This window comes from Halichoerus grypus, chromosome 13 (assembly GCF_964656455.1).
Source record: "Halichoerus grypus chromosome 13, mHalGry1.hap1.1, whole genome shotgun sequence".
Taxonomy (NCBI): domain Eukaryota; kingdom Metazoa; phylum Chordata; class Mammalia; order Carnivora; family Phocidae; genus Halichoerus; species Halichoerus grypus.
In genome coordinates this window covers 52,669,516-52,685,027 of record NC_135724.1, presented here as the reverse complement: position 1 = coordinate 52,685,027, position 15,512 = coordinate 52,669,516, and the positions used below count along the sequence as shown (strand labels likewise).

Genomic DNA, 15,512 nt, shown 5'->3' with positions numbered 1-15,512 from the left:
ATTCAAGTTATGAACCTCCTATCCAGTCTATACTTCTTTATTATATTTACAAGTTTTTCATCTTATTAAATGATACTAATCTGTTCTTTGTACCTGTGAGCTCATTTCTTTTTTAAAAATCAGGTATTGGGGCACCTGGGTGGCTCAGTCAGTTAAGCATCTGCCTTCAGCTCAAGTCATGATCTTGGGGTCCTGGGATCAAGCCCCGCATCGGGCTCCCTGCTCAGCAGGGAGTCTGCTTCTCCCTCTCCCTCTGCCCCTCCCCATGCCCACTTATGCTCAATCTCTCTCTCTCTCTCAAATGAATAAATAAAATCTTTTTTTAAAATCAAGTATTACGGGGCAGGTTCATACAGTTAAGATACATTTATTGGGGAGATTTTTTTAGACTACATAAGAAAATAAAGAAGATCATAGAAATCACCCAGAGATAATCACTGTGAATATTTTTGTGTTGTTGCTGTTCTTTAAAATACTCATAATATTGAGCAACCTCTGAATAAACTCACCAAACAGAAAAAAAGAAAGCATCACATAAACACTAGTAGGAATGTAGAAAAGAACAAGAACAAATATACAGTAGATATTAAAGCTATCATATGACTAGAAGAGAAACAGACTTCATACCAATATATTAAAAACTTAAGTGATTAATTTCTTAGGAAATTAAATTCTTCAAAATGTGATAGAAACAGAAACCATTAGGTGTATAAATATAAAAGTTACCCTGTCCATTTCTTAATTCCATCAAAAAGCAAATGATAGTTTAAAGTAAAAATTATAACATTTTATTATGGGGTTTATGATGTATTTAGATATAAAATATATGACAATAACATAAAGGATGGGGATATAAATAGAATTACACTGTTCAAGGTTCTCACAGTTTGCATGAAAAGATGGGACATTAAGTTTGAGTAGACATTGATATGTATAATCTTTAATCAGTTTTGAGTTGATTTTTGTGTATGTTGTAAGATAATGGTTCAACTTTTTTCTTTTGCATGTGGCTATCCAGTTTTCTTAATGTCATTTCTTAAAGAGACTATCCTTTCCCTGGTGTAAAAAAAAAAAAAAATGAAACCATATCCATGACAATTTATGAAATTGACACATTAATTTAAAATTTACTCAGAAAAAAGACCAGACCCAAAGAGTTCTAGGAAATTTGCAAGGAAGAGGTAATCCCTGTCATACAAAAGTTCTTCTAGAGATCTGAACAAAAGAGATGCCAAATTCATTTTAGGATTTATATAATCTTAGACAAGGGCAGTTTGAAAAAGGAAACTTTTAATGCAATTTTTTCACAAATCTGATGCAAAAATTCTTTGCTTTAGAATTTTTTTTAAAGATTCATTTATTCATTTGGGGGGGAGGGGCAGAAGAAGAGGGAGAGAATCTCCAAGCACACTCCCCACTGAGCACGGAGCCAGACACGGGGCTCAATCCCACCCATGAGATCATGACCTGAGCTGAAACCAAGAGTCGGACACTTAAACAACTGAGCCACCTAGGTGCCCCTGATGCAAAAACTCTTAGAAGTGTATCAATAAAATAAATAATTGTAAATAATTTAAAATAACATGACCAGATGGGATTTATTTCATAATGAAAGGAAGGCTTAACATTAGAAAAGATACTCACGTAATTCACAGCATTAGGAAATTAAAGGAGAAAACACATGACTATCTTAATATATACAAAAAAGATATTTTGTAATATTCAACAACTATTAATGATTTAATTAAAAATTATGACAAATTAGAAATAGAAAAAGAATTCTTAAAGTGTATCTACAGATAAATAGCTCACAGGAACTTTGTGCAATGTTGGATCATCCCTTTTAAATCCATGAAGAAGATGACAAACCTCCTCTAAAATGTATTAAACTACATGTTGGCCAGTTATTATTATATGGTTATATATAATTGACATATAACATTAAATTTGTTTCAGGTATAAGACATAACAATTTGGTGTTTGTATATATTATGAAATGATCACCACAATAAGTCTGATTAACATTCATCACCATATATGATTACAAAAAATTTTTTTTCTTGTGATGAGAATTTTTAAGATCTATTCTCTTAGCAACTTTCAAATATGCAATGCAGTATTGTTAACTATAGTTACCATGCTGTATATTACATCCCAGGACTTATTTATTTTATAACTGGAAGTTTGTACATTTGATCTTCAACAATTGCATCCACCCCCAATCCTCCACCTCTGGCAACTGCCAATCTGTTCTCTGTATCTATGAGCTCGCTTATGTTTTTTTGGTTTTTTAGATTCCACATATAAGTGAGATCATACAGTATTTGCCTTTCTCTGTCACTTAGCATAATGCCCTCAAAATCCACCCATACTGTCCCAAATGGCAAGATTTTTATGGCCGAATAATATTTCATTGTATATGTACCTCATCTTCTTTATCCATTCATCCATCAATGGACATTTAGGTTGTTTCCTTATCTTGGTGATTGTAGACAATGCTGCAACGAACTTGGGGGCGTTGGCCATTGGTTCTTTGCTGACATTTGTCTGTTTGCATCATGTCTGTATACAGCTTGTCCTCTATTATTTTTTCCCCTAGAAAGGTTCGTTTGAGCAATATAACCCAAATCCTCACATGTTCAAAGCTATATTTTTATTTGAGTCTTTATACTTGAAGGAGAGCTTGACTTAGATAGAAAATCCTTGACCCCTCTTCTCTGGGATTGATATCTCAGTGATGTTGTTCTGGTATGTGCTGAGGTTAAGTGTTTCTGTGGGTTATCTGATGTCAACCTCATTTTCTCTCCCTTAACCTGATTTTATCTTTTTGCCAAAGGGTTCTTTCCAATAGTTTTTCTAGGCTATGTCTTTCTGTTGACCATTCTGGATGCCTTTTCACTGATAAAATGGGTGCCTTTTCATTAAATATATTTGGGCTTTTTTTATTTCAGAAAACCCTTATTGAATTATTTTAAGATAATTATTTTATGCTATTGCTTTGCTTTTCTTCTTCAGAATTACAGCTATGCACATATTGGATATATTTCCTTGTTTTTCTAATCCTTCTCTATCTTTTTCTCTCTGCACCATTTCTTTGCTGTTTTTCATTTTTATCTTTTATGTCCCTTCCCTTCCTTTCCTTTCCTTCAATTCTGCCAGTTCCTATTTCATATCCTCCAGCTGTCTACCAGCAATCTTTTGTTGTATTCTCACTTCTTCCCCGAGTTCTTATAATTCTTCTTTGTGATCTTCTTTTATAGCTGTAAGTGCTTCATTAATTATTCTTTTGAATTTGGGTTATGCTTTATGGCACATATTTTCCCAGTGCATTTTTATAAGACATCTGTGGCTACCCCTTTTTATATTCCTTATAGTACCTGTATGTGTATTCCTTTTATGTTACTCCTATTTGAGTGAGTTGTATTTTCCTAGAGAATCAGAAGGTTCCCTTGGAGGGAATGGTGGGCAGTAGCTCCCCAAGAATCAAGGGCTTCCTTTGTTGTTGCTACAGTTATAAACTGCTTCTTTATAATATGATGCATCTATGGAGTCCCACATCCTCTGACTCTCAGACCAAACCTAGTTGTTTTTACCCTCAATTACTTCATGGATGACCTCACAGGCTGCCTGTCACATGGGGACAAAAATGATACAGTCATTTTTAGAAAGAATTGTTCTGGCCCTTAATGAGATTTGCCCACTTACTCTCCACCACCTACATTAGTCCCAGACTTTTCCACAGCTCTTTCCTTTCAGACTGAGGTCCTTATTGTGGGGGACTGTATGTTTGACAGAGCTTTCTGAGCTCTGCTACATCTAGGTCCCCTTTGTCCCTCTTATTTACCTACCACATTATTATGACTTCCCTCCTTGGCTTTCTGCTGGACTCTGGCTTTGGAGTTTGTGGATTTTCTGCTGGTTTTGCTGAAAATGTGATTTGTGGGCTTGTCTTCATTTTGTTGTATTGTTTTTGTTGTTGCCAGGAGGAGAAGAGAGAAAATTCAGTTTCTGTGAAAACCAATCCTGTTAACATTTAGAAATATTTTCCTTCTGTTTTCTTTCTGCAAAGATGACTTTGCGTAAGAAAGCTCAGAGCATGTGTTTACTTATCAACCAAGTTGATTTTCTAAAATAAAAATAAAGGGCGGTGCCTGGGTGTCTCAGTCGGTTAAAGCATCTGCCTTCCACTCAGGTCGTGATTCTGGGCTCCCGGAATCGAGCCCCGTGTCATCTGACTCCCTGCTTAGTGGGGAGTCTGCTTCTCCCTCTCCCTCTGCCCGCCCACCCCCCAACTCGTGTTCTCACTCTCTCGCGCTCACTCCCTAATAAATAAATAAAATCTTTAAAAAAATAAAAATAAATAAAAACAAAGCACAGTCAGCTTAGCATCCTACTTCTTCATAATCCCAGGCTGCTTTTCCTTGTGCTCAGAGACCTTCTATTTAACAGCCTATTCTAGGATGATGCTGCATTATAAATTCAAGCCCATCAAGCTGTTATCTTTTGGTTGATTCAAAAGCCTTGTCCATCTTTGTCTTACTGCATTTCCTTTAACAATCTTTAAGATTTGCCACTTTGATTCTGGAGTCCTACGAAAAGTTCCTTGAGTACATAAAAATGTCATTTGCATAGGCACAAAAACTTAAGCTTAATGTTTATAGGTGTGTCTTTTTAAAAAGGAAAACATTTTTATTGAGAAAATTAATTTATTCTATTAATTTATTAATCTAATAAATCTTATGATATTTTAAATTAACATCCTGCAAGCAAATTTTCTAAGCAAAATGTATGTGTTAGACTAATAGTGGATCTACCAGGCAGTAGTGACATCACAGCCATGTTGACTAAGGAAAGAGAGAATGGTCGGATTTTATAAACAAGAAGAATAGCCCTGACTCCCAACACTGAATACATGCCTTAAATTATTTTGCTAGTAGCAATTATACTGTCATTACCCTCTCACCACAGTCTGCCAATTTAAGAGCTCTTTCCTATATTCATTCAAAAAAAAAAATGCTTATTAAATGTGTACTATTGCCAGGCCCTATGTAGTTGCAAAGGATACAATGATGATCAGAAACAGACACGATTCCTCCTCTCATGCTCCTTATTATCTGTCAGTGGGGAGATAAATATTACTAAATTCAATTGCACAAATAAATTTAAATTTACTGCATGGCAGAGCTACTGTTGAACTGGTGGGAACTCCCCCTTGTCTGCAGTCAGTGCTGTCATTTTCTTTACTGGGAGGAATTGGCTGAATTCCGCTCCCCACAGGACTAGGGCCACTATGGATTCTAGGGAATGGGCAACTGGTATTTCTTAACACTCTTAAAAACCTTGCACCTAAGATCAGACTGTTGGGTCCCTGAGCCCAGAATGTTTATTCCCTGCCTTTCCTCCAAGCAATGCATTCTCCATACTTGCCTTATTAGAAGAGTGACCAATGGAGAGGCAGGTCTCTCCATAGTTCATTTAACTAAGAGACTCAACCCACGCAGGTCTCTTCAAAGATGGCAAGAGTGTAGTGGCCCACGCACCTTCTGAGCCTACTGCAAACCTATCCCAAGTGACCACTTTGCTCGATACCTATAAAGGAGATTATGATACTCTAATAACATATTGACTTAAGAAGTTCAGGGAAGCATGTCCCAAGAAGTAATGGTTGAGATTAGGTCTGAAGAAAGAGCTAGAGTAAATTAGACAATGAGCCAAGGGAATCATGCAAAGGCAGGAAAAAACAAAAGGGTCAGAGATAAATCTAGTGTGGCTAGGTCATGAAGACGGTGCAAGATGAGTCTGGGAAGATAGGCAGGACTCTATCACTCAGGGCCTGAGGGGTCATGTTTAAAATTTGAATCTTTATATCCATGCTTTTGTGTGTAGGGGGTAGACACAGGGAAAACTGATATCCACTTTGCCTTCTGAAAACATACCTTTAGATGGAGTGAAAAGACAAGTAAAGCAGCAGCAGAAGAAACAAAAGGTAAATAGAGTATTCCAGGTGCAAAACAATGGTGGATGGACTAGGGTGGTGATGGTGATATTGAGGCAGGTGGGATACTGTCCAGAGATTCCAGATCTACGGGACTTGGTGATGTAGAGGGAGAGGGAAGTGTCCAAAATGAGACCTATGTTTCTGACTTGCACGAAAGATGGGGCTTCCATTCACTGAAGTGGGGAGCTCTGGAAGAGCTGCAGTCAGGAGTGGCCAGGGGAGGAGGGAGAAGAAAGTGAACTTGATTTGGTAGGTGCTGCTGTAGATGAAGTGCTGTGAGGTATCTAAGGGAAGTTGTCAAGTACCAAAAGCTCCTATAGGAAATCTGGAATGAGAATATAAACTTATGAGTCATGTACATACAAGATGTTTTCCTGGAATTCAAAGCTCTCTTCACCATGCTGCTTCTTCTTCTTCTACACTTTCCATCTTGTAGATCATTTTCTTTGATAGAGAAAATGAGAGAGTTTGAGAGCTTAATGTTTTGTCATCTTCCTCCTCCCCCCCACTGCCCTTCCTCCCCTTCCTCCACCTTCATCATCATCTGTTATACCGTTATACCATCTGGACCAAGGCTTGGGATTATCCTTGTTCTTCTACTTGTTCCAATTCACATCTTTTTAAAAGGCCTCTTTTTTTAAACTGTCCTTGGCTTTTTTTTTAATTCCTTTTAATGTTTTTTTCTTCTTCTTCTTCTTTTTCTTTTGCAATTTATGAACTTCACTTTATTAGTGCTTTAGCCCTCTTGGTGCAATTCTTATAGACACTCATCACTTACCTGTATTCGTCCTTGATGGAGAACCCATCTCTCATGTCTGTAACAAGCTCCTTTAATATGAACGCTTTAAAACTGTCCTTCTACAAGCTCTTGATTTCTTTAAAGAGCTTATTTTTATTCTCAAACTAGATCATTTGATAGTATATCAACAGAATTAAGATTTGTGATCCTACTTTCTCCCTTGAATCATCTGCCCTTATCAATCAAAAACAAGTCTGCCCCTTATTCTCCTTCTCTTTTTTCCTTTCTTCTTTCTTCTCTTTCTCCTTCTCTTCCTTTATTGTAATCCTCCTCTTTTTTCCTTCTGCTCTCACTCTGTTTGATTTGGGTTTTTTTTTTTTCTTTATTGAGAATTAGCTATGACTAAACACCAGCACAAATGGTTCTTTTGGGTAGGTCTATTGCTCATAGGTCCCCAAGGGTTTCCCACATTTGGTATTATCCTCACACTCTCCCATTTTCTCCCTAGCTACCTTCTGCAGAATTTATTTCATATAATTAATTCTTATCATTACAAACACTATATGGCAGTGTTTCCATGACAAGTTAATAATTTTATTAATATGTGTATTGAGATATAATTTACCAACCATAAGATTCCCTTATCTAAAATATACAATTTAATGGTTTCAGTATATTCACAGAGTTGTGCAAACATCACTACAATCTAACATGAACATTTTCATCACCCCCGTAAGAAACCTTTTATTCATTAGCATTCTCCTCCCAGTACTGCTACCCCATGCCCAGGGTGACCTCTAATCTACTAGCTATCTCCATAGATTCTGCCTATTCTGGATATTTCATATAAATGGTATCAGACAATATGTGATCTTTTGTGACTGGCTTTTTCAACAGCATACTGTTTTCAAGATTCAGCTATGTTATAGCATATATCAATACTTAATTTATTTTTAATGCCAAATAATATTCCATTGTAGGATGTTTCACAAAAAGATTTATTTATTTTAGGAAGAGAGAGAGAGCATGGGCAAGCACAGAGGGGAGGGGCAGAGGGAGAGAGAGAAAGAATCTCAAGCAGACTCCCCCCACTGAGCACAGACCCAGACACGATGCAGGGCTCAGTCCTGAAACCCTGAGATCACAACCTGAGCCAAAACCGAGAGTCAGATGCTTAACCCACTGTGCCACCCAGGCGCTCTGGATATACCACATTTTTTAATCCATTCATCAGTTGATGGAAATTAGGGTTGTTTCCACTTCTTGGCTATTGTGAATAATGGTGTACAAGGCTTTCTGTGGACACATGCTTTTATTTCTCCTGGAAATATGAGTAAGAGTGGAATTGCCGAATCATATAGTAACTCTGTTTAACATTTTGAAGCAAATCCATCACTTAATTATTGCTTTTTCTTTATCATTTTTCACTGGAGGCAGCCATGTTCTTATTAATTGAGGAGAGGAGAGTTTTGGGGTCTGGTTCTGCAATGTGACAAAGACCAAAAAGGTTTAAAAGACTTTAAGCTAAAATTTCTTTGCTCAGTCAATTGATAATCTTGGATGTGTCTCATTGTTATGATTGCACATTTTACTTGGTAAAAGTTGGATTTTAATAAATGCTACCTGTTCAAATTCCATGAAGTGAAACACCTGGGAGAGGACCCTGCAACACTTCCTTCGCCTATCTGGGAAGGAGACTCACACTTGAATTAAATGAGATTTTTCTGAGATGTTTTCTATGGAAGTCATTTTTTAAAGAAAGAAAAAATGTTTGCCCAAAGGTTTCCAAAACAAGCTTAATTCATTTAAGGAGAATTAATGAATTATTAAAGAATATGACTTATTTTTTAAGTGAATCTGATGTCCAGTGGACAGATGCCTATTGTTATTTTCCTATTGGAACCCTAAAGGCTCTCTCTTCATTAGCTACTAGAAGGTTGTATCCAATTTATGTGTGTCTGCACTTATCATCAAAACTGTAAAATGCATCTGTCTTTCCGTCTCTAGTCAGACAACCAGATTTTTTTTTTTTGAAAATTGTAGAGCTCACTCCCCCACATGTATTTCTCCTTGACAGAATATACATTATCCACTGTATGTACTGCAAAGTAAATCAATAGCCTAAGAATCTACTGAGATAATGAAAGAGAGCAATGTAATTTTGCTGGGACAGCGAGCATGCAAGACTCTAACTACAACTGCTAGGCAAAATTGCATGGGCTTGAAAAATCCACACTATTTACTTAAGTGTTATTCTGCAGTTATAAGATTTGATTTCATTAAGTATCTTCATCTGAATGAAAATGTAAAGTTGCAAGTCTAGAGTTGTGAGCCATGGCCAACCACTCCCCACCCCCCAAGTTCTGTGTTTACTGCCTTACTCACCCACTTTGCATCGGCAAATCATAGAGAGAAGCTAAATGCTCTCAGCTGCACTATACCAAATCAAAGCTGAGATGAATAATGAACTTAATTTTCCATAAAGACATTCTGTTTGGCATTTCAGCTAATAAGGTAAGCTAATGGCAATTCGGGGCTATGGAAAAGAAAATGAATAGTCTCTCTTTGTGTTTGATTTCTGTGCTAATCCATAATTTTTCTTTTAACATGCTGGAGTTAATTTCATGTTTCACAATATATGTGAATTTGGGATGAACAGTTTTATAAAGAGTACCCCCAATGTACCCCTTTTTTTTAATTAGGCTGCTTGTGGTACTAGAGGGGCTAAGGGAGAAATCAGCTTTTTAGTAAGAGTGGCATCTCTGTAATAATATTTTTGCATCATTAATGCAAAATGAATTTACTTAAACGGCAGAATATTTAGATGCAGCAAAGACCGACAAAATTATTTAAGCACTGCTTATTGAATATATTTGGCATGATATATTGTGAATTGATGTTGAATGTGCTCTAGAGAAAGCAGAATACATACATCATGTTGGTTTCTGAGTCATTTTGTTTCTAAGTACATGTTATTCTAGAGAAGGTAGTAATTTTCAATTGCTAAAATTATTCCACAGCTTCGGGTTAGGTGGGTTTTATTTTGTAAGATTGTATTTTTAAAATAGCAGCATACTGGTAATGTGAATTTTCGTTATTATTACTTACTGGATTTACCACGGCTTCAGTGATTTCAGTTCATGTGGAAATGTACTTGTTTGTCCATTAAAGTTCAGGGGACTAAAAACCATCAGACCTCTCCGAGACTCTCATTGCTACCTTGGCTGCCATGTAGCAAAAATAGGAATAAAACAATTACTGGTTGGCTTAGCTTTTTGTGATACAGTTTTTCAGTGTTTAACACAGGGATTTTTATTTCAGTCAGTTCACAGCACAAACTAGCAAAAACTTAGCAAGATGGGGAAGAAATACTCTTTTCTTTTTTATAAGAATAACAAAAATGAAAAATGCAATTAAGATTTATGTTTCCTGGGCTTAATGCCATGTCACCTGAAAAATCCAAGACTCTATTCTCTCAAAGTAGGTGACCTCAAAAGAGATTTCAGAAGTTCTATGCAAAACAGCAAAAGTATGTGGGAAATTTTGGAGAAATGAAAAGGAAATGTTGGGGCGCCTGGGTGGCTCAGTCGTTAAGCGTCTGCCTTCGGCTCAGGTCATGATCCCAGGGTCCTGGGATCGAGCCCCGCATTGGGCTCCCCACTCCCCGGGAAGCCTGCTTCTCCCTCTCTCACTCCCCTTGCTTGTGTTCCCTCTCTTGCTGTGTCTCTCTCTGTCAAATAAGTAAATAAAATCTTTAAAAAAAAAAAAAAAAAAGAAAAGGAAATGTTTCTTCTATTCCTACTGTCTAATCTTCCCATTCTGTTTTTACGTGTGGGAAATGAGCTGTGGGCACCGGATATTTTTGTTTCGTGGAAATCTTTAAACATCACAATCAGACTTTTATAGAAAATGAAGAACTTTCATCCTTCCTCCCTTTAGAATGTTCCCAGTGTCTGTTTTCCCTTGAAGTATAAACAAGATGCTAAGTCTGAGCATGACTCTGGCTACTACTCATGACTTAGTCCCTCTTACTGATCACCCATGTTTCGCCTACAAGTTTTAGGCATTTCTTTTGAAAACCCTCTAATTTAGTAAACCTAGGAGGAGGAGGAATGTGGCATTTTAGTCTATCACAGTTCATTTTTAAGAACACCAAGACAGACATATGTTACTCTTCATCCTTCAAAGTTTTAAGATACGTTCAATTTCACGGTTATTCTCTGTTTGCAGAACTCTGTTGGAAGCCCAAATATGGTGGATTGTTTGGGATTTGTAAGGTGTTCATTTTCTTTTCCTCTTTTCCCCCTTTCCCTCTCACACCTCATCACCCCAGGCCATTCTTGACTGCCCCATGCACTGTTTTGCTTCCTTAATTCTGGTATGTTCCCCATTCCCCTTCTCCTCAGTATCACTGGCCCAGAACCTATGCATTGCACCGTGTCTATTTTAAAGCTGGAAGAAACAAACCAGAAAGCAAACGTTTGCAACCACCAAGTTGTTGTTTTCTATTCCCTGTCATTCATAAACTAAGAAAACTTTTATACCAGCACACCTCTTTATCCACGATTGCTATCCAAAACCAACCTGGTGATGAAAATGCGCAAGACTGTTTGACCAGCATCCTTTTCGTGATTCTTTTTTCTACGGTGGTCAACCCACTCGTGCTTCAAGATGAGATGCAAAGTTGTTAGTCCTTTCAGACATTCTTAGCAATGCCAACTGCAAGGCATGTGTTATTTACAGACTCACATGTTAACTCACTGTGCTTGTTAATTTATTAGGGAGAAAATCTAGTGAAAAGGGCACCACCAACTTCCCTATGCCTGCGCGTGCGCACACACATGTAGGCATCCACAAAGACCACGGAGTAGCCATCTACTGGGGATGCTCCTAACTGAGCAGCAGCTTTGTCACAGATGGCCCACCATCATAAGAAGTTCTTGGCACTATGGCAAGGAAGGCTGAGCAGGAGGCAGCCAACAGATTTGTTCCCAAATACACGTGAAACCCATTCTTGGGGACAATCAGGATTAAGTGGAGGAGGAGCAAAGATGAGAGGGGACTAAAATATCACCAGACTTGGTTATTAATTGTTAACATTACCTCATTTATGCTCATAGCCTGGGGGACCCCAGGATATCTGCATTATAAAAATAAAGGCATTACTCCAAACCAATCATCTCTAAAACGAGGCTCAGTGTCTTTCCTCCAGACCTCCTTACTCTGTGTTTCCTACCCCTGTAAACAGCACCACTCATTATTTTCAACCCAGAAACACAGGGGAAAACTTTGATTTTTCGCTCTACCTCACCCTTACATCTCCAAGGTAGACTCATAAAAGTTGGTTGGATGAATGAACAGATGGATGGATTAATCCCCAAGTCCTAGAAATTTTATTTCTATTCACTTCTCTCTGTTCTCTCTGCAACTCTCCTAGTTAAGTCCGACAGTTTCTCACCTAGATGAGAAATACCTCCTAATGGTTACAAATACCTCCTAAGTGGTCTCCCTGCCTCTAGTTTTCCCTTAATCCAGACATTTGTATATTCCAGCTCAAACGATCTTTCTAAACTACAAAGTGAATTACTAAATCTTCTGCTTATAGATCCTTCAATGGTTCCTCCTTACCCTCGGGATAAAGTCCAAACTCCTTACGGGGAACAAAATCGGGGAACTTTTTCCTCCACAGCCTCGCTGCTTCGTGTGCCCTCTGTTGACTCATTTCAGCCACACTGATCTACTTTTAACTTTCTCATAGGTGCAGTGTTCTCCTGCCCAGGCCCTTTGCACAAGGTGCTTCTCCTTTTGTCTCTTCTATCCATCCAGCTCAAACTCCTTTCTTCTCTACTTAGCCCCTTTACAACTTTCTCATCTGGTCTGAGACGACGCTTCCTCCAGGAAGCCCTCACTGACCAGCCAAATTTGAGCCCCGTCCCCTCTCCCAATAATTCTCTTAGCACCCATTATTTCCTTAACATGCTTCTGCTCTTTTATATAGGATTGCCTATTCCACTAGCCTATCAGTTCTGTGAAAATATCCAGCCTCTTAGTCACAGCTGTGGCCATGAACAAGTGCAAAGTCAATTCCATTTGAATACATGAATAGATACTCGGACTCCTTAACAAGCTTCATTACCTTTTGTTCTGATGAGGTTGCAGAAACCAACTGCAATGATTCTTTGTTACTCATTCCTCCAAAGTACTGTGCTAAAGCAGTTCCCATAAATTCTCCAGTCTTGTTCTTATTCCCATTTTATAAATGAGACCACTGAGGATCCAGTTGCCATAAATGAGCCCGATATTAAGGCGTGGGCCCCTCACTCTGATTCTAGGGGCCAGCTCCTTCTATTCTACACACGGTCCACTGCCTGCTTCATGTGAGAAAACATTTAAACCTTAGAAATGAATTATGGATTATTCATAGGCTTTCCGACCTCCAGTAGTCTGCTCTGAATGTATTTTTTCCTTATTGTTAATCTGAAGGTAACTTTCTTTGTGCCATATTCTTTATTCTCAAGCTTTTTTCTACAGGCCCTATGTCTGCAGTGTTTTCTGCCTTTCTTGCTCTCTCTGTAGTGAGAATAACTGGGCCTCTTATTTCTGTTTCATTTCCATTGTCCTTTTTTGGGGGGGAGGCTTTTTTTTTGAGGGAGAGAGAGAGAGGGCATAGAGAGGGGGAGAGGGAGACAGAGAATCTTAAGCAGGCTCCACACCCAGCACAGAGCCACATGCGGGGCTCGATCTCACGACCCTGAGATCATGACCTGAGCCAAAATCAAGAGTCAGACACTTAGCTGACAGAGCCACCCAGGCGCCCCATTTTGGGCTATTTTAATGTTTTTATTACAGGCTATAAAAGTATCCAGAAAGATAAATAAATGTGATGTAATGATATATATCCTAATATGGAGAACTTTGTTTCAGTACATTGTTTTTCTTCACAGTAGTCCATTGTCCTTTTCAACACAGACTTTTTTCCTGGTCCTGCTCTATGATTACTCTTTCCACGGTGCTTTTCCCTGAGCTCAGTTATGCCTTAATGCTTGTCAGCCGCAGCCTGATGGCGGACTACTTAGGGGGCTTCCACTGGTCTTTCATGGGAAAAGCAAATTTCTTCTTGTTTCCGCCCAGCGGCTTAATTAGCAGTACTCTCTCCAGATGTACAGCTATAGAAAGAACATACACAGTTTCTGGGAAACAACCCACTTTGTGCTGACCATGATCGTCTACGGTGCTTGTGATCCAAACCAACACACGGATGTACACAGTCCCAAAATGTGAGAGGTGATTCAGCATTGTGTGCACAGCAAATGCTTTCCGATTGGACAGACTTGGGTTTGAACCCTCTTTCTACCATGTCTCTATCTGTGTGTCCTGGAGCAAGTCAATTACCCTTTCTGGGCCTCAATTTCTTCATCTGTAAAACAGAGACAATAATGGTGCTTCGCTCATCAGAGTAAGTATTCACCATGATGACAGTGTGGGTGCTTGAGGTATCTGGAAAAAATAGCCCAAATATGGCCACATCTCAATCCCAGGAGGTTGTGAATATTACCTTCTGTGACAAATGTGGCTTTGCAGATGTGATTAGTCAAGGGAATTGGGAAGTTGGGTTATCTGGGTGGGCCCTAAATGTAATAAGTGTCCTTATAAGAGGGAGGAGAGAGACCTGACCACAGAAGAAGGCCACATGACCACGGAAGCAGAAGAGAGATTTGAAGATGCTAAGCTGCTGGTTTTGAAGCCAGAGGAGAGGGCCTAGAGCTGAGTAATGCAAGGAATGCAGCTCTAGAAGGTGGAAAGGCAAGGAAATGGATTCTCCCCTAGAGCTTCCAGAGGAAGCTCAGCCCTGCCAAGAACCTGGTCTCAGCTAAGTGAACCAATTTTGGACTTCTGGCTCCAGAACTGGGAGAGAATAAGTATGAGTTGTTTTAAGCCACTAAGTTTGTGGTAATTTGAAGCCACAGCCTCAGGAAAGTAACACAATGGTGATATTTTGGGAAATGAAAGATGACTCCAAATGAGCTGATAACATAAGAAAAAAGACATTACAAAGGCTGATATGTGGGGCGCCTGGGTGGCTCAGTCGTTAAGCGTCTGCCTTCAGCTCAGGTCATGATCCCAGGGTCCCAGGATCGAGTCCCGCATCGGGCTCCCTGCTTGGCAGGAAGCCTGCTTCTCCCTCTCCTACTCCCCCTGCTTGTGTTCCTGCTCTTGCTGTCTCTCTCTCTGTCAAATAAATAAAATCTTAAAAAAAAAAAAAAAAAGGCTGATATGTGGGGTGGAGAGGCCCTCCGAGTATTCAGTGTGTGGTTGGAGATACGGCAGTGTCGTGTGTCCAAGGGGGGCCAGAAAGAAAAGGGCATAGGGTGAAGCCATGTGCGGGGATTTAGACGTGAGCAGAAGTGAGGTCCTGCGGAGAAGGGAGTGCTGGCCGGTGGCTGGGGGTGGGATGTGCTGATGGAGGGCGGCTGAGCGAACGGTAGAATGCCCTGTTCAGGCAAGAGCAAACAGTTATGAAGGAAGGCTGGTGTGGGGACTCTCCCTGGGCCACCACGCATGCTGAGGGAAGGAGGAAAGGCGGATTTAGAAAAGAGAACCTGTGTCCTGGAAACAATACGAAAGGAGCCATTTTCTCTTGTTCTCGGCGCCATATTCCCAATCAAAAACCACAGTCCCGGGAAAGGAATTCTGAAAAAGATTTGTTGTGCTTGAAGCCAATTCAAGACTATTAGCAGGCAGTGACTGAAGGCCTTCTACTTCATCTATTCTAGC

At 39.2% G+C, this 15,512-nt stretch overlaps 1 protein-coding gene across 14 annotated transcripts in view; it reads left to right on the top strand.

Annotated features, from left to right (window-relative positions):
- DLGAP1 (DLG associated protein 1) overlaps positions 1–15,512 on the top strand; it is an 889,834-nt gene that overhangs the window by 601,054 nt on the left and 273,268 nt on the right. The window contains exon 1 of one of the 14 annotated variants that reach the window (XM_078060571.1): positions 9,109–9,251. The exons of the other annotated variants lie outside the window; for them this stretch is intronic. Within the exon in view, the coding sequence (XP_077916697.1) occupies positions 9,201–9,251 (51 nt within the window). The 5' untranslated portion in view covers positions 9,109–9,200. Of the gene's footprint in view, positions 1–9,108; positions 9,252–15,512 lie in introns of those variants that run through there. 14 annotated transcript variants of the gene reach the window in all.